This window comes from Cynara cardunculus (assembly GCF_001531365.2).
Source record: "Cynara cardunculus var. scolymus isolate 2C chromosome LG 16, CcrdV1, whole genome shotgun sequence".
Taxonomy (NCBI): Eukaryota; Viridiplantae; Streptophyta; class Magnoliopsida; order Asterales; family Asteraceae; genus Cynara; species Cynara cardunculus.
In genome coordinates this window covers 13,824,943-13,843,439 of record NC_037543.1, presented here as the reverse complement: position 1 = coordinate 13,843,439, position 18,497 = coordinate 13,824,943, and the positions used below count along the sequence as shown (strand labels likewise).

The following is an 18,497-nucleotide window of genomic DNA, read 5'->3' as shown; positions in this document are numbered from 1 at the left end:
AAATTTATATTTTATTCAAAAATAAAATCATTATTGCTTTCTTAAAAACACATAAAATCGTATTATAACATCTACAAAGACATATAATAAATAGAACATTAAAATCGAGATTTGTCTCGCTGCATTGCGCGAGTTTTCTTCTAGTCTTATCAAACAAATTTAACAAAAGTCTTAAAATATTAAAGAACCAAAATACCCTTTATACTCACTTTTTCACCCTCTCCCCTCCTCACATACACTCACCCTCTTACAACCTATTTTTTTTTAAATTATAATTTTAAATTTACACTTTATACCCTTATAATTAATTAATTAATTTACTTTATGTCTTTTACTTTTAAATGTTTCATTTTAAACCTTTATCAAATTAACATACATAATCGTATATAAATTAAAACATGTTTAAAAAATAGATTTTTATTTTAACAAGTTACAACATTATAATCGTCTCGTTAATACATTCGAAATGAGTTCAATATTGAATAGTTTTTGACTTAATTATATTATTATATATTATATATACTGTGAAAAAATATTTTTAGTATTTACGATTTATACTTTTATAGTTATTTATTTATATATATACTATATATTTTGGGGTTAGGCTGTCCAAATTGCACTGTATAATATGTTCTTGGGTTTTTTGAATATATATATATATATATGTATTAATTCAATCTTAATCTGAGTTTCTGGACAAGAAAGAGGGTAAGCAGTTGAAATTTCATTCTAAAACCTATTTTTTTTATCTTTTCATTACTTATGATCTGTCAAATTTGTAGTTTTCTTTATTGGTTTTGTGTGTTTATCTTAAAACTCAAGTTTCTTGGTTCTTTGTTCTTGGTGTAAATCGAATACATTTGTGGAGTCGTTTAAATATATTGGATTTTAAATATATTGGATTTTAAACTGTCATACAATTTTTTTCATCGATAGTCTGTAATTGAAACCATAACTCTTATTTATTCAAATTGTATTAATATGTAAAGACCAAGTGTAACCTATATCATCGTTAAATCTTATCTTATAAAACCAGTGCAACTTCAAAATCGTTAAAATTTATGGTTTCGATCGTATTACGCAGTTGCACGACTAGTATTTTATAATAGATATTAAAGTGATGAGAGCAGGAGAGAGGCTAGATCGAATCTGCCGTAATTCCGTTTATAGGAGACGGTAAAACCTTTTGTCTACGTCCGCTTTCTAATTTTGGAACGCACACCACCGCATTTCGCAATTCCCGTAACTATTTCAAGGCTATCCTTCGACTCTGGGGTTCGCATAGTTTCGAGGTTTTCAACTCGCTTCTTTGTCAACTTCCCGCAGATACTTAGGTCGGTAGTTTTGGAAGCTATTGTTGCAGATACATGATTCATTGACGGTTTAGGGTTCCACAATTTGGTATTTGCTACCCAACAAATAAACAATTTCTTTCTGTTCGATTTGAGTACTATTTCATTGATTGGTTGTATGTTTGGTCATTTCTTGGACTTTTCAGCCAATAAACTAATGAATCCGAGACTGGATTTGTGTTATTGAATTGAACTTCTATGGCTTTTGGCAACTTGCAACTAGGAGATACCAATTTGTTTGATCCCAGGTTAGTTTCCGACTTATTGTTAGTTTCATTCAACCTTCCTTGTAAAATCTTTAGAAATTACTTAGCCTGTTTTATTATCCACAGAAAAAAAAGGGAATATATAAAGGGGTTTCTTGATTAGTAACTGATTTTTTGTCTGTGGATTGGTTATATTTGAGTTTTTAACACAGATTAAGACTTGGTGTGAGTGGTGAGATTGAGAGAATCGTTTTGATGTTTTCTTTTTGTGTTGGGATGGCATTGTTGTTGACACAAAACCCAAATAACAGATGAAGGAAGTCTAGTTTGGTGGTGAACAACTTTCAAAATGGAATACCCTTCCCCTTCAAAAGATAAGGCGATGAGTTTCTGGGCTTCTCCCAGAGCTCAGATGGATAATTCCGCGTCATTTGATGGTTTTACAAGGCCAGACGATCCGTTTAACGGTTTTTCAGGGCTCATGAATTTTGATACTTATGCTGGATGGTGCACAAGTCCTTCAGCAGCTGATCAGATGGTCACATCTTTCGCATTATCAGCCGGTTACACGCCCTTTGATTATGTGAACTTAACAGAACAAGTTAAAGGCGGGTTTCTCCCCACTGATGGCGAAGTCACTCAAAATTTCATTAATGGAGAAAGAGCAGTGCTTCCTACCATAGACACCCAGTACAGCTTGCCATTGAATTCTGTTGATGAAAATGACATAGGTGTGGGGAGAGGTGGCAATTCTTGTCAACAGAAAAACATTCAGGACACTGGAAATGGTATTATTCATAGGCCACCAGTACGATCGCTTGCTGAAAAAATGCTGAAAGCGTTGTCTTTGTTCAAAGACTCCTCTGGAGCAGGCATTTTGGCCCAAGTTTGGGTTCCCATTAAGGAAGGTGATAAGTATATACTAAGCACTTCTGAGCAGCCCTACTTGCTTGACCAGATGTTGGCTGGATACCGTGAAGTGTCTAGAGGATTCACCTTCTCTGCCGAAGTGAAACCTGGTAATTTTCCAGGACTTCCTGGCCGGGTTTTTACCTCGAAAGTTCCAGAATGGACTTCAAATGTAGCCCACTACAATAAAGGAGAGTACTTGCGCATAGATCATGCACGCAACCATGAAGTCCGTGGATCTATTGCCTTACCTGTGTTTGAAGATGACTCCTTTGAGAGATCTTGTTGTGCGGTACTGGAACTTGTCACAGTGAAAGAGAAATCTGATTTCAGTGAGGAGATGGATCATGTTTGCCGTGCCCTTGAGGTAATCCTCTTTAATCTTGTTGTTATTAATAGGAAAGTACTGTTCCCTATTAGTGGTTTCTTTTTTGTTTTTTGCTGTTGAAACTGTAATTCATTAGCAAACCAATGATCCTGTTGATCTTTTTTTTTTTAAATTATATATGAACAGAAAGATGTCTAATCTTGGTTACGCAAAATGCTTTTTGTTAAGAAGCCTTTACTTAAAGTAATCAAGTGAGTTTAAATTTATAATCATGGATTTCTTGAAGTTATTTTTGTATGATCCATATCTGAGAAGTTGAGGTTGCTGAAATATATAAATCTAAACTACTAGTTTTTCTTTCACATTTGTGTGTGTATGTGTATTCAAATATTTAAATCCATCCGCATCTCTGTATGAACATGGTGCTGTTTGTTGCATAGTTGTGGATGTCTAGTTTTCCTCTTTCACTGTTCCTTCTCTTTTCTTCATCGAGGCACTTCTCTTGGCTTGGTTGCCGCATAAATAAGTTAAGGAAGAATGTAATAAGTATGCATACAAGCACCAAGCATCCATGTATGGGCAAGTTTGACATCAGTCAACTTTGTGCTATTAATGTGGTGACAAACTCATATAACACCGTCTCGTGATTCTGTGTTATCTGAAAATTTCATAAATCTATTGTATTGTAAAATGATCTTGCAGCCATCATTTATTTGTGTTAACCTCTGTGCTTATTTATACTTGCAGACTGTGAATTTGAAGAGCGTTACACCTCCTCGACTTTATAAGCAGGTATGCGATATAGGGCTGGATTTTTTTTTGTGGATACTTTTTATTACAATGTTAAAATAGATTTCCTTTGTATATAAGATATCCTTCAACTAGCTCATGTAGCACTTCTTAAGAAACCCAACTAAACCCCACTTTGAGTGCAAATGAGGGGGTGAAATGTAGTATGACACAGTTCAAATCTGGATAACTTCTTTGAAATGTGTTCTCCCTCTGATAGGTTGATTAAGGAGCTCAGGTCTGTGTTTGCATGTAATGCCATAACTTTGTAAAAAAATATAATGCTATCCAGGATCAAAGCAAAACAATGTAGTTATGTTATGAGCAGCTGGAACTCAAACTGACATTCTTATATATTCCAAGAGAATGATTGAAAAAATGGCAACTTCAATGTGATGTTCAGTTCAGTTTCTCCTGTTGTTATCAAACTTTATATATTTATTCCTCCTATTACTGGTTGAAGCCTGCTATTTTTATTTAAGTACACCTTAAACTTCATTGGGCAGTTGATCATGGGTAAATGTGTGCTCCAGTGAGCATAGGCTAGATAAGCAAGCTGCTTTCTGATTCTAAGCATGTTATAGATAAAAATGTTGAAATGATGAAAGGAATAGTGGATTCCATTGATTCTATAGTTGATACACTAGTTGTGGAATCCTCAATCTTCTCGAATTTTCATGGGTATGTGGTATGGAAAAACACTAACCCTGAGTTTATGCTAATAAGCTTGTGTGGGCCAGTATGCATCCTTCTTTTTTATTTATCTTCTGGTCCCTTCTCATGAGTGAACGAGCCCACGGTAAGTTGGCATGTCTTACCTCTATAAAGCTGATTGTTGAAGGGTCCAAGTTTGATATGTTTTTGCAGAGATGACTTTTGCATATTAAGTTTCTGGAATGATTTTTTTTTCTTTTGGATCATTTTTGTAGTGCCTCTCGAAAAATCAAATGGCTGCTTTAGGTGAAATAACAGATGTTCTTCGAGCTGTATGCCATGCACATAGATTGCCTGTTGCTCTAACATGGATACCATGTAGTTACAATGAAGGAGTTGGGGATGAAACCATAAAAGTACGTGTTGGAGGGTGTAATGTCAATTCAGCAGAGAAATGTATACTATGTATTGAGACTGATGCTTGTTATGTTAATGAACGAGAGATGCAAGGTTTTGTGCAAGCTTGTAGTGAGCATCATCTTGAGGAAGGACAGGGTATTGCTGGAAAAGCACTTCAGTCGAATCATCCTTTCTTTTTCCCTGATGTAAAGGAGTACGATATAAGTGAGTACCCACTTGTCCAGCATGCTCGTAAATATGGCTTGAATGCTGCTGTGGCAATCAGGCTGAGGAGTACCTATACTGGTGATGATGACTATATATTGGAGTTCTTTCTTCCTGTCAACATGAAAGGGTCTACAGAGCAGCAACTCTTGTTAAACAACCTATCCAGTACGATGCAAAGGATCTGTAGGAGTTTGAGGACAGTTTCTGATGCAGAACTATCTGGTGTTGGGGGATCTGATATTGGATTCAAAAGGGGTTTAGATGAAAGTAGGCTGCCAGTGGAGTTATCTAGGAGCTGCTCTGAGCAGAAATATGTGGAAGGAAGTTCAACTCCTGCTGATCAAGTTTCTGTAAATGCAACTGACTCAAGTGATGCTAGGATAGGAGCACGCCCACCTGGTCAGGTAATATTATTTTTTTCTTTAGTTTATGTCATATTTCTTACTCCCTTAGCCCTGCAACAATTTATGTTTTTGGGTCTTCCTTATTGTTGCAGTTCCTTGTCTATTTTGGACTTAAATGACTTATCCCCCCCCCCCCCCCCAAAAAAAAAACTAATATTTTCATTACCAAAGCAGATATAACCTACTTGAGGTCCCACCACACCCTCCTTTTTGAAGCTATATGAAACATGTGAAAGATGCTTCTCATCATATACATATGACTAAACATGTATATATGCACATAATATCTTATATACATTTGGCCTTGATAGGCTCCTATAAAAGAGGATCAAGATAATATCAATCTTACCTAATATAAAATGCAAGTATTTTAAGCAACTATTCTCCTAAGAATCAACTCTACAAAATGATGCAAGTAACCACACTGCTAGATTGATTTCCTACACTGCCCCTCAAACTAAGATCTGAAATAATCGTTTTACTGTTATATGATACCTCGAAGCATAGTACTTAGTTTAGTAAGATTGGGCCACGGAAATGCTTTAGTATAGATGTTTACTTCTTGTTGCCTAGATGGAACATAGTTGAGTGATATTGTCTTGCTTTCAATTTTCTCATTGATCAAGTGTTATCTTTATATGCTTAGTTCAACCATGATAGACAGGAGTTTTGGTAATTGCAATTGCTGACCTGTTGTCAGCTGTCACACATGATTCCGATAGAATCTGATTTACAGAAACTTTAAATTGAATAAGCAAGAGGTGTTCAATTTATTTATTATCTTTTCTAGAATATTAGATTTTAGTAAATTTTCCTTAATACATTAGGTTATTAGTTTCCTAAGTTGATTAGGATCTTTTGATTCTATCTTCTTGTCCTAGAAGGTTAGTTTCTTATTCAAGTTCCCTTAGTAAGTTGGTTTTATTTAGTTCCCTAAGTTTCTAGGATCCTTCCTTTTAGAGGGGCTTGATTTGCCTACAAAAACCCCTTTGAAGCTCGTTTGTAAGACACTTTGTTTTGAATAACAATTCTGAATTTGAGTGTCCTCAATTTCGTTCCCACTTATCACAAGAGGTGAAGGCCTTTTGTGTGGCATGTCAACCTTATCCTAAGTGAACACTTAGGTGGTGGTTAATCCTCAACTACCTTTCAAACATTAATGACCTTTCAAGTGCAGGAGTTTTGTGTTGCCCCCTTATCAGCCATGTCACTAGACTTCTTCGAATAAAGTAGCAACACATGTTGATTTTTGGTTACAAGATCCAACCCAATCAACATCAGCATAAACTTCCAAGGTCTCATTGACTTCTTCCCCAAGATCCTGCTGTAAGTATCTTAGACTGCAGTTTACTGCCTCCAAGTGATATATAGATGGGTTGCTATATCTAATACATATTGGCTATGGCCTTGATAGGCTGCTATAAATCAGGATCGAAATAATATAAATCTGACCTCATATTTTAGGTAACTAACCTCTTAAGGATCAGCATACTGCATGATAAATCACACTGAGATTGATTTCCTACAATTCAATTGAAATTTTGAAATGACATTTAAAAGAGATACCACACCCAAATAAAAGATACAATTGTAAGAAACTAATGCGATAAGTGCGAGTTAGAGAATTTTACACAATTAGCTAACAGGCAACCACATTTATTAGCATGCACATAAAGCAATTATTGTGTCCGTTATGACATAATGAGTCGAGGAAATTTTCTGATATGGTCTAGGAAAGGGTGTGGGGATTAGAGCTGAACCTATGACTTGCCCGAGGAAGGACTAGGCCATCATCTCAATCTCAGTATTACAAGAACGACTAATTGCATAAGCTGGCCTCACTGTGGGACCTGGCTAATTTTCGTAAACAAATCTTTACCCCTGCAGATGGTTCTTGACCTACAATCTCTTCGGCAGATGAATCTTGTAATTGCCATTGACGGGTTTTATTATTTTATATATTAATGATGGTCATTGTTGTTTATTTGTGTTAATGACTCATTTATTTCTTTTCATCATAAAAATAAAAATCATAATTAATCAGATGTTGAGATTGTCTAGGCTGTAGGCACATATGCTATTCTTGCGTATACGTATCGAGTTTTTTGGGTCTAGTTATCTAAACGAGCATGCTCTCTGAAAGATGCTTCGTCTGGACTTCATTCTCCAATTGGCCAACCTCTTGGAGGTCTAGGTAACACCCGAAGTTCAGATTATCTAGGCTTTAGACATATTGTTTATCCTTATAAATATTTATCAAGTTGGTCTAAACAGCCGTGTTCTCTGAAAGATGCTTTGTCTGGACTTCCTTCTATAATCTGTTATTTTAACTATGCGAATCTCACGGAGGTTTAGGAGCTTGTATCATTTTTATGCTTGCTTCTAGAATCTAGATACTTTGGTTTTTTTTAATACCATTTTGAGTCATTGTTGCACTGTTTAAAATTACTAGTCTAAATATCAAGGGTCAAACTCAAGTGTGAAGGATCCACAATGGAGCCTGTGAAGATATAGGATCAATATGAACTCTGTATTATTATCTGCAAGATTTTATTTTCATTGGCTCCCTGTATTCTATCCTCATTATGATAAAAAATGTCTCTGCTTCTTAAAAATTGTTCTTTTCATATCCAAGATGTACAAACCCTAGCCCCACCTACAAAACAACAGCAGCCCCTCTCTGCCAGCTGCCATGGTTGCATCTGACTGATGGGCTCGGACTTATGTCTGACAAGTGCACTGCCTTGCAACAACCACAAAGGTTTTTGCAGTCCTCCAGTATCATCGTTGCTTCTGCTGCTATGATGACGGCTCTACTTCATTGACATATTTGGTGGCCAGGTCAATGTGTAAGTATTTGATCGAATGGATGTAATAGTATCCCTGTTTCTGGTGCCATATGAAGGTCTTTGACGTTCATATCTTTATCTTAGCAATGGCATCATCTTAGGCTAGGTGATTTGTTTTCTTTTTCTTTCTTGTTTTGCTTTCAGCCACTTGTTGCCATTTTTAGTGTTCTAGGTTACCAAATTCGAGGCTGCAAGGGCAAACCATATCTCAATTTTTATTGGTTGACTGCTTGGAGCAATTAGTAAGTGCTTTTTTTGTCTACTTACTAGGTCATTCTTTTTTGTTTTGAGTTACTTGTATGTTGGTTCAATTGAACCGTGAGGTAGTCCTGGTGTAAACTTACATCACGATATCTTTTTTCTCAATTCTTATTTTGGTTTTTGTATCATGGATCTCTGTTTGCGCTTTATGGCATTTCCAAAAAGAAAAAAATCAACACATCCTTTAGTTAATGCTTTGCTTTGAAATCACCTCCCTTCTTCCTTGATAGATAGAGCTAGTACACAGATTAGGCTCTCCTGTCTACATAGAAAGCAACCTTACCTTWGATTATATCCCAGCCTGGTAAGTAAGAAATGGAGTCATCATTTTCTGTAACTTTCTTGCATCACCAATCATCTCAAGATTTCTCTAGTTGCTATGAAGGGCAAAACAAAGGAAAGGACAAGGGTTTGGGAAATCTTTTTAGTTTGGAACCTATCAATGGATAGTTTTTCATTTGTGGCCCCTGTAGTTTATCGATATTTTGGTTTGCTCCTGAGGTATATTTTCAGTTTTACTCTTTTTCTGTACTCATCATTATGAGCAGTCATGGAGATTCCACGAGTGAATGTTGCTTTGGACATCATTCCAGGAGAAGGTATGGTATGCTTAGCAAGGATTCAGTTTAGCATAGTGCATACTGCTTGTACCATTTCTGGGTAGTGAAGAGGGTTCGATCGATTCATACAGTTTGATCCAGTCACTAAAATCTTCCTTCTCATTTTAGTATTGCACATTTAGGTAATCTTGTGAAGAGCTTAGAATTTGATTCCAGATAGGATGACTGTCGACCTCAATGCTTTTGGTCCTTGCAATTACACATACGGACAGAACGGAAGAAAGCCCCACTTGATCAATCAAAATCAACTGTCCCTGAATTGTACTCATCATCTGTCGAATATACATCTAACAAAATAGATCTATTTACTAAATATATATTTAATGTTATTGAACTAATTATAATAATACCAGTAAAAATACTAAAATCGAGGATTCAGACTGGATACTTCAACAACTAGCAGGAGGACTTTGCATTAAAAACCGTGCATCTGCTCCTTTTCCCTTTGATAACCAGGCTCCTCAAAGTCTAACATCTTCTATTCTTGTGGTATTGTATGCTTCATTGTCCTGCTCTCTCCACTTAGGACACTTTAACAGCTAGATACAAACTTCATATAGGGATTGGGCATCTGCTTCTTTCCTCTTCGACAATCTATCTTTTATTGGGTTTATGTAGCTAAATGACTTACTGACAAGTGCTTTTCAAAACCATGACCTTCTGACAGATTTCTAAGCATTCATTCTGTTAAGCAGTAACATTCTCAAACCTGTTAGAAGGTCATGAATTTAAAAAAAAAATCTGATAGAAGGTAATATAACCAAAGAACCCCTTCACCGGTCCTACCTGGATTAATGTCTTACATGCATGAGGTGAAATGTTTTCTGTTGAAGAGAACGGCACTTGGGATCTTGTTGAACTTCCTTTCTGGATGGAGCTCAATCTTAATTGATCTCTTACTTGACCGAAACCGAGATAGGTTGCTAAAGCTACTCTTAAATGTATTGGAAGTATTATGAAATGATATTTGAGTCTGGTAGCCAAATGACATGAGTTGTATTAGGTTGTGATTGCTCATGCAACTGTTAATCGTTTGCCCTTGCATCAGCTTGATATAAAGACACCAAAAAAATGCATGTCTTCATGCTGTTCTTAGGGATATCTATGGATTAGGAAACTGGTCTTGTGTTTTAGGAGGAGCCTTGTAGAGTTTGTTGGTTGAGTTGGTCATTTTGTGGTCTTAAGCAAGCTCCCTGAGATTGTTTTTTTTAATCTCTTCCCAATGAAATTTACAATTGCGCAGTACTCATGACCATCAAAGCCTTTAGGGAGAAGCAACAGCAAATTTTTCTAAAATTTTAGATCAACAATGCTGTAATTGCCGAGGATAGGATCACCATCGTGAAACTCTTCATATAAAGGGAATTTCTGAGGGACTTGTAGAATTTCATGTACATACTGTGTTAAGAAATTACTAGAAATCCTTTTAGAGAATATGGATGCACGAGGCAGAGAGTTTTATTAGATGAGAAAAATGTGAAGTGTTTACAACATGACCCACTTATTTATAGGCTAAACAGAAAAGGAAAAAAGAAAATAACAAACTAACTAAACTAAGTCTACTAGAACTAAAGTCACACCACTTGACAAATCTCCACCTTGACATTAATTCTACAAAGATTTTACTTCCAGTTATCAATGTTTAGGAGACCTAAACAATGTCTGAACTTGTTTAAAGAAACATGTTTAGTAAGTCCATTAGCTGGGTTATCATCAGTCTTCACTTTCTTCACTTTAACACTTCTTTCTGACCGTATGAAATGATAACGAACATCTATATGCTTCCTTCTTTCATGATGCACCTGATGTTTCGCAAGACAAATAGCACTTAAACTGTCACAAAAAATCACAGCTTGATCTTGATGAAATCCAAGATCTTCAAGCAGACCCTTCAGCCAAATTCTTTCCTTTGCAGCCTCTGTAAGTGCCATACATTCAGCCTCTGTTGAGAATAAAGCAACTGATGGTTGTAATGTTGCTTTCCAGCTTACTAAGGCATCTCCAACAGTGAACACATAACCCGTCAATGATCTTCAATTGTCAAGGTCAGCTGCATAATCTGAGTCTGAATATCCAACAACAAAAGCGTCTCCTTTTCCTCCATAAATGAGACCCACCTCAGCTGAACCTTTAAGATACCGAAAAATACGTTTTACAGCAGCCCAATGTTCCTTTCCTGGACAAGCCATATAGCACGAAACGACACTAATGGCATGAGCTATTTCAGGGCCTAGTACACATAAGACTTCCCACAACGCTTGAATAAAGAACTCTGCTCATATACTCCACTTCAACTTCTGTTTGAGGAGCCAAAGCCACCGATAACCTGAAATTTGCAGATGTGGAGTGCTCAAAGGCTTTGCCGAAGCCATACCAAACCGAGAAAGTATCTTCAAAATGTAACTTTTCTATGACAAGAAAAGTTTATGTCTAGATCTGTCTCGAACTAGTCATCCCAAGTATCTTTTAAGCAGCCCCCAAATCTTTCATACCAAACTCAGAATTAAGGAGTTGTTTCAGCCTCTTAATTTCAGCCATATCTCTAGCTGCTACCAGCATATCATCCACATAAAGTAGCAAATACACACGTGAACCATCAGCTACTTTCTTATGATATATGCAACAATCATAAGGGTTTCGATTAAAACCATGTTTCACCATAAAGCTGTCAAATCACTTATACTACTGCCTCGGAGATTGCTTCAACCTGTAAAGCAATTTCTTGAGCTTACAAACATAATCTTCCTTTTCTTGAACCACAAATCCCTCCGGTTGACTCATATAAATTTCTTCTTCAAGATCTCCATGCAAGAACGCTGTTTTAACATCCAACTGTTCCAGCTCCAAATTTTGTTGTGCTACTAGTGCCAACAGCACTCGAATGGTTGTATGACGCACCACTGGTCAGAAGATTTCATTATAATCAACCCTTTGCTCTTGGCTATAACCTCTAGCCACCAAATGAGCCTTAAATCTCACATTTTCAGCTCCTAGCAGCCCTTCTTTCTTCTTAAAAATCCACTTACAGGTCACAACTTTTCTGCCTTGAGGTAATTTCACCAATTCCCAAGTTCTATTCTTGTGGAGGGACTCCATTTCTTCACTCATGGCTGCTATCCACACATCAGCCTCCTTTGTTGTGATTGCTTCTCTACAAATAGATGGCTCAAAGAACTCCAATTCTTCAGCAACTTGTAACGTCATCAAAACCATACCGAATCGGCCTACCAACTTGTCTTCGGGGCTTGTTTAATGCTATGGACAGAAATTCCATAGGCTGGTGTTCCTGTTTAAGTCATGTTACTGCGCTATCCAGAAACATTCTCACCCTCATCAAAATCATTTAACAAATGCTCCACCTGTTCGGAGATCCTCTCCTCTTGGTCTTTTGAAGTAGATGAAGTAGACGAACACCGTACGTCACGCAACATACTTCCTTCATCAAATATTACATCACGAATGAGAATCACCTTTCTTTTTATCAAGTGACCAGATTCTATACCCTTTTACTCTAGCACCATATCCCATAAACAACCCCTTCTTTGACCTTGGTTCCAACTTTCCTTCAATCACATGGTAGTATGAAGGACAACCAAACACCCGTAAATTCATGCAATCAGCTGGCTTAGGACCACATTTCAATAGGGGTTTTACATCCAATTGCTGTTGCCGGAGACCTATTCACCAGGTAACAAACCGTGTTTAACGCCTCAGCCCAAAAATCTCTAGACAGTCCTGCATTTGGCAGGACACATCTAACTCTTTCTAGCAGCGTTCTATTCATCCTTTCGGCCACTCCATTTTGCTGTGGAGTGCGTCTAACCGTTCGGTGCCTTGCAATTCCTTCATCTTAACAAAACCAGTCAAACTCATTCGAAAAAAATTCCAAACCGTTATTAGTTTGCAACCTTTTTATCTTCTTCCCAACTTGATTTTCAGTGAGAACCTTCCATTATTTGAACTCCTTAAACAACTCATCACTCACTCATGTTTCATGATAAACACCCATGTCATCCTAGAGTAATCGTCAACAATTGAGAGAAAATAACGGCCACCACCAAGAGGAGGACCCTGTGAAGAGTGAAGACCGCAACAATCAGCATGTAGATAGTCCAAAGTAGACTTGGTATTATGGACAGCCTTTGAAAAACTCACTCTCCTTTGTTTTCCAAAGATACAATGCTCACAAAAGCCTAGTTCAGCAACTCTATGACCTCCAAGAAGTCCTTGCTTGCTGAGCATGAGCATGCCTTTCTCACTAACATGCCCCAGTCTCGTATGCCACAAGAGTGTCAAATCTGACTTGTTTTTATCAGAACTAAAGGCTGGCGATGCTGACCCAACAACCGTGTTGCCTTCAAGCACATGCAAGGTACCTTTCTTGGCTCCTTTCATCACCACTAATGCACCTTTAGAGACCCGAAGTACTCCTTTTTCACAGCTGTACTTGAAACCTTTGGAATCTAAGGCTCCCAAAGAAACCAAATTCTTTTTCAAATCAGGTACGTGACGAACATCAACCGAAGTTCTCACCTGTCGTGCATTTTGATACTTACCGAACCTATTCTAGCAACATTACACTGAACGTCGTTCCCCATTAAAACACTTCCTGTTGCAACCTTTTCATAAGTATCAAACCAGGCCTTACTCGGTGTCATGTGAAACGAACACCCGGAGTCAAGCATCCACTCATCTTGCTGACTTTTAGAGTCAACTACTGAAAGAAACAGATCAGCCTCTGAACCTGAATCATCTTTACCAAGAGCAGCGGATGCCTTCTCTTTTTGTTTAGGACATTCATTTTTCTAATGTCCAAGATGGAGATGGACTACTTCAAACAGGAAGAATCTATCAGGCTCTTTGTAGTATGCATCTGATTGATTTATACTTGGTCAGTGTGAACATGCGCCTTACTTATAGAGGACATTTTTATTTACTGGTTGTGCAAGACATACTAAAATACTGTGTTGCTTTGCAGAAGGTTGGTGGATCAAGGAAACAATCAGAGAAAAAACGAAGTACTGCAGAGAAGAATGTTAGCTTAAGCGTTCTACAGCAATATTTTTCTGGGAGCCTTAAGGATGCTGCTAAAAGCATTGGAGGTATGATTCCACCTTCATATGGGTCTTGTTGATTATAACTATGGTAATACTCTGAAACTGGCAATTGATCGAACTTAAAAATTGAACATAAAATCCATTCAATAGACTTGTTCTAGATGTGACCATCTGCAAGGCAGAGCCTAGGGAACCCAACAAATAATGCTATAATCTATTTCCGTTAACTGAAAGTCAATACTGCCCAAGTGAATTACATTTTTCGTCCCTGTGGGTTGGTGTTCTTAACGGATCCAGCCCTATTTTGAAAAATTGACAAAACGTGCCCCTGTGGTTGCATTGCATATTTTAACAAGCTGGGTCCTGTGGTTGTAGTTTTTTTTAACAAGCTAGGTCCCTGTGGTTGCAGTTCTTTAACGAATCGGATCGCTGAATAAATAAACGAGAGTCCCTATGGTTGCATTGGGAACCCAACTTGTTGAAAAAAATGCAACCATAGCCACAGGGACACAACTCGTTAATTTTTTAAAAGTAGGCACGTGGTCCTTAAAAGCATCAAGCCACAAGGAGGAAAAATGTAATTCACTCTTGGCTATACATAATAACTTTTTATAATTTGTTTTAGGGGAGCTCACAGGTTCGAATAGTGGTAACAACCACTTTGCACAATCTAAGAGAAAGGTTGCACCTAAGACTTTCCAACCCAACCCTTGTGAAATCGAGGAGCTTTAGTTCATAGTGGCTACCTTTTTTCTAGGAGTCATTTTTTAAAAACCAAATTGTAATTTTCCTCCCATAGAATAGGCTCTAAAAATATGAAATGTGTCGGTTCATGAGCTAACAATAATAATTGTAATTCCCTTAAATGATTCATGATATAAAACCTTGTCATTCCTTTCTCTCCAAATTATCCCATATTTGGGAGGGAAGTTTTTGGAGAAAATCACCTAAAATTTTCCCAAGTTCAAGATTATGTATCCTTTTGACTTCTCTCCATTCCTTCCGAATCACATTTAGAAATAACTTTAACACACAGTATAAAGGTCAATGTAACGACGAAACACTCGTATCGTAAATTCTTCTGGTTAGATACATCATTGTTAACCTTTCTAAGTTAAACAAAGGTACAAACTTGCAATATGGATATTATGTCGCTTTCATAGTAGTGAATGGTGAGGTACTTAAGCAATCAACTTTTTGTGGTAAGAAAAATTATTGTCAACCCCTCGGAGTTAGTGTAGTGGGTAAGATTTAGGCCTGATCAACTCCTTAGTGGCTATACCGTTGGTTGGATGGCCTGAAATCTCGAGTTAGGCCAGAGGTGCCAGGGATACCATAGTAGAAAAAAGGAAATAGAAACATCATTGTCTGCTATAGAGAGTTCATTCAAGTTGCTTGGTGCGGCCGTGCGGGGCATGTTATTGGTATCAATATCTTGCATTGTATTTATCATATTATTTATGCACAACTTTTAGAAATTATGTTTTAGATGATATACAATAGTTGAATTTTGTTATTTTTGTAGTTTGTCCTACCACGCTGAAAAGGATCTGCAGACAACATGGTATCTCGAGATGGCCATCACGGAAGATAAACAAGGTAAACCGTTCCTTAAAGAAGATACAGACGGTGCTGGACTCTGTACAGGGTGTAGAAGGAGGGTTGAAATTTGACCCTACAACAGGTGGTCTTGTAGCAGCAGGCTCTGTCATCCAAGATGTCGATGCACAAAAAAGTTCAATGGTTTCCAATAATAACCCTTGCGACAGAAACATCGACTTGGCCACAGAAGGTGCATCACCGCATCCTCCACCATCATCATCATGTTTTAATAGCGAAAATCCTACAGTGAAACTGGAGGATGAAAGTTACATGGGTGTAGACAAATTAAGATTGTCTAATAGCATTCCTATTACAACTTCTATAGGTGAATATTCTAGTGATAGTTTGAAAATGGCTGCCGCCATGCCTTGGACATTTTCAACACCTTCTCTTAAAGGATGCAGCAGATGGAGTCCAATTGATGGTCAATTGAAAGTAGAGACGTCTAACCGTCATTTTGTTTCTCAGAGCTCGAGTTCCTTGGCTGCTGGTGATGGTATGGATACTGGTGAAGACATCATTGATGAGCATAACCAGTCTAGTTCTTCAGGCATGACTGAATCGTCAAATGGCTCAATGATGAATGGTAGTTCATCAAGCTCTCCGAGCTTCGATGGTGTGAAAAATCCGAAAGCAGAGATGTTGTTTGGGGATGAAGGATCAAAAATTACTGTAAAGGCTACATACAAAGAAGATACAGTTAGGTTTAAGTATGAACCTTCATCCGGGTGGTTTCAGCTTTACGAAGAAGTTGCAAAGAGGTTTAAGATACAAACAGGGACGTTCCAGCTCAAGTACAAGGACGATGAAGAGGAATGGGTGTTGTTGGTGTGTGAATCTGATTGGCATGAGTGTCTTGAGATTTTGGAGTTTCTTGGCACTCGTCATGTGAAATTTCTTGTTCGTGATGCTACTTTCGCTATGGGCAGCTCGGGCAGTAGCAATTGTTTCTTGATGGGAAGTTCCTAACACTTGGTTACATCTGAGGCAGGCTACATTTGAGGTAAAAGGCTTTTTTTTTCCTGCTGAATTTCAATAAAATGGTTATTCTCATGTCATTGCTTCCTGTCTAAAAAGTCAAAGGGGTATCAAGTCTTTTGGAAGCTTAAGCTATGTTGAATTTGAATAATCATGCATAGTGGTATTACATGTATAGTTATGGAGAAGATAGGAGTAGTTGGAGAATTTTCAGTAGTTTAATTTTAACAGTTGGAAAGCTGTGTTTATGTTGACTGTTTTGTATAAGCAACTGGTCAAACCATAGAAATCTTTGGGTTATAAAGATGATAATATTTGCTTTAGGTGAGATTTGCACTTTGGGGTCTTCATGAAAAACATCTTATCCCGAGACTCCACAAACAGATGGGATATACCAGATTCGTTTGATTTTATTTGGATTTATTATGTGTGAATTGTTGTATGTTAGAGATTATTGCATGGGGTTGTTTTCTATGGACATCACTTGCATTTCCTGTATGCTCTTTTACTAGTTGTTTGTATCGTAATTTTGTTTTTTGGTTATAATGGTGGGAGTATATGAGTATAATATATAGCCTGATATTATTTTGCAACAATGATGCATTAAGAAATCTCTTGGTCTATTAGGTTGCATTTAATATCTGGATAAAACAAAAGACGATCCAGATTGTGGATTGATGATGCAATTGCTTTTTTTTTTTGGTTATAATAATTGTTATGTATAAAAAATAATTATAAGGTTAAAATAATTGTTCAAATTCTAAAATATAATTGCTAATGGTAATTGATTGTCAAATGATCTTTTAAAAAGCAATTTGGATTTCCCATTTGCCCTTCTATGGTTAATTTTTAGAACAAATGAGAACTAATTAGTTTGTGGTAACCGTGAGGTTCAATCTCAACCACAAATCAATAAATAAATTAGGAAATTTATTATTTTGGTAATTTTGAATTCTGCAAGGACATTTTAGGTATTTTCTTTCATCTTGCCTCTCTCCGTCTTCCGGCCACTGTCCTCTGATGATACCACAGTGATATCATAATGCATCTTATATGTGCTTTGGGTATCACACTGAGGTTGTTTGTGTGGTTGATCGGAGATGTAACACAATGGTATCACAATGCATCTTATATGTGCTTAGGTATCACACTGTCTTTTTGTTTAACAGTCTATTTTTAGGTATCACAGTGGTATCACCGGAGGACGGGGGATGGAAAGAGAAGAGATGAGAGAAAATACCTAAAATGTCATTGCATTAAAATTTTAATTCAAAATTACCAAAATTATAATTTTTTTAATTTATTTATTGGTTTGTGATTGAGATTGGATCTCACGATTACCACAACTAGTCAGATCTCTCTTGAATGAGCCTATATATATAGGGTATATTTCAAATACAACCATGTTCATTTGTATAACTAATGCAACTCAATCAATTGAGATGTCTATGTGCACCCATCCTAATATATCTCTAATTTCAAGTTTTATTTTACTTAGTTTAGTTTATATGTCTTTTTTGGACAATAAAGGTATCATTACTTTAGTACATGTCATATCTATATTTAATGTCCTTTCTTGGATGTTTAATCCATAAAATAAATGGTGATTTTTGTGTTTTATCCCCAACTTTTGTAATATATTTATTTTAAATCCAGAATAATTAGATAATGAAAAGTGTTCACGTTGTATTTGTTTCAACATTTTCTTATCTATCAATATTTCATGTCTATATTCTCCTCTTTGTTCATCTTGAAAATCGATTACTGGGTTAGAAGAACTTGCAGAAGAAATTTCCAATCTATTCATTTTTGGAATAAATATATTCTGTATCAGTTAATATAAATATACTTTCATCAGAAT

At 36.7% G+C, this 18,497-nt stretch overlaps 1 protein-coding gene across 5 annotated transcripts; it reads left to right on the top strand.

The window, feature by feature from the left end:
* Nucleotides 1-1,267: 1,267 nt before the first annotated feature.
* LOC112528907 (protein NLP9-like) lies at nucleotides 1,268-16,964 on the top strand. 5 transcript variants are annotated; one of them, XM_025139940.1, is made up of 8 exons: nucleotides 1,268-1,401; nucleotides 1,499-1,600; nucleotides 1,870-2,834; nucleotides 3,543-3,587; nucleotides 4,514-4,654; nucleotides 4,742-5,269; nucleotides 13,978-14,101; nucleotides 15,582-16,964. In XM_025139940.1, the coding sequence occupies exons 3-8, from the start codon at nucleotides 1,908-1,910 to the stop codon at nucleotides 16,625-16,627; spliced, it is 2,811 nt and encodes a 936-aa protein (XP_024995708.1). In that variant the 5' UTR covers nucleotides 1,268-1,401; nucleotides 1,499-1,600; nucleotides 1,870-1,907; the 3' UTR covers nucleotides 16,628-16,964. The 5 variants fall into 5 exon arrangements, with proteins under 5 accessions (XP_024995708.1, XP_024995707.1, XP_024995704.1 ...); XM_025139941.1 differs by having other exon boundaries at nucleotides 1,270-1,401; nucleotides 4,514-5,269; nucleotides 15,582-15,848; nucleotides 15,984-16,964; XM_025139939.1 differs by having other exon boundaries at nucleotides 4,514-5,269; nucleotides 13,981-14,101.
* The last annotated feature ends 1,533 nt before the right edge of the window (nucleotides 16,965-18,497 follow it).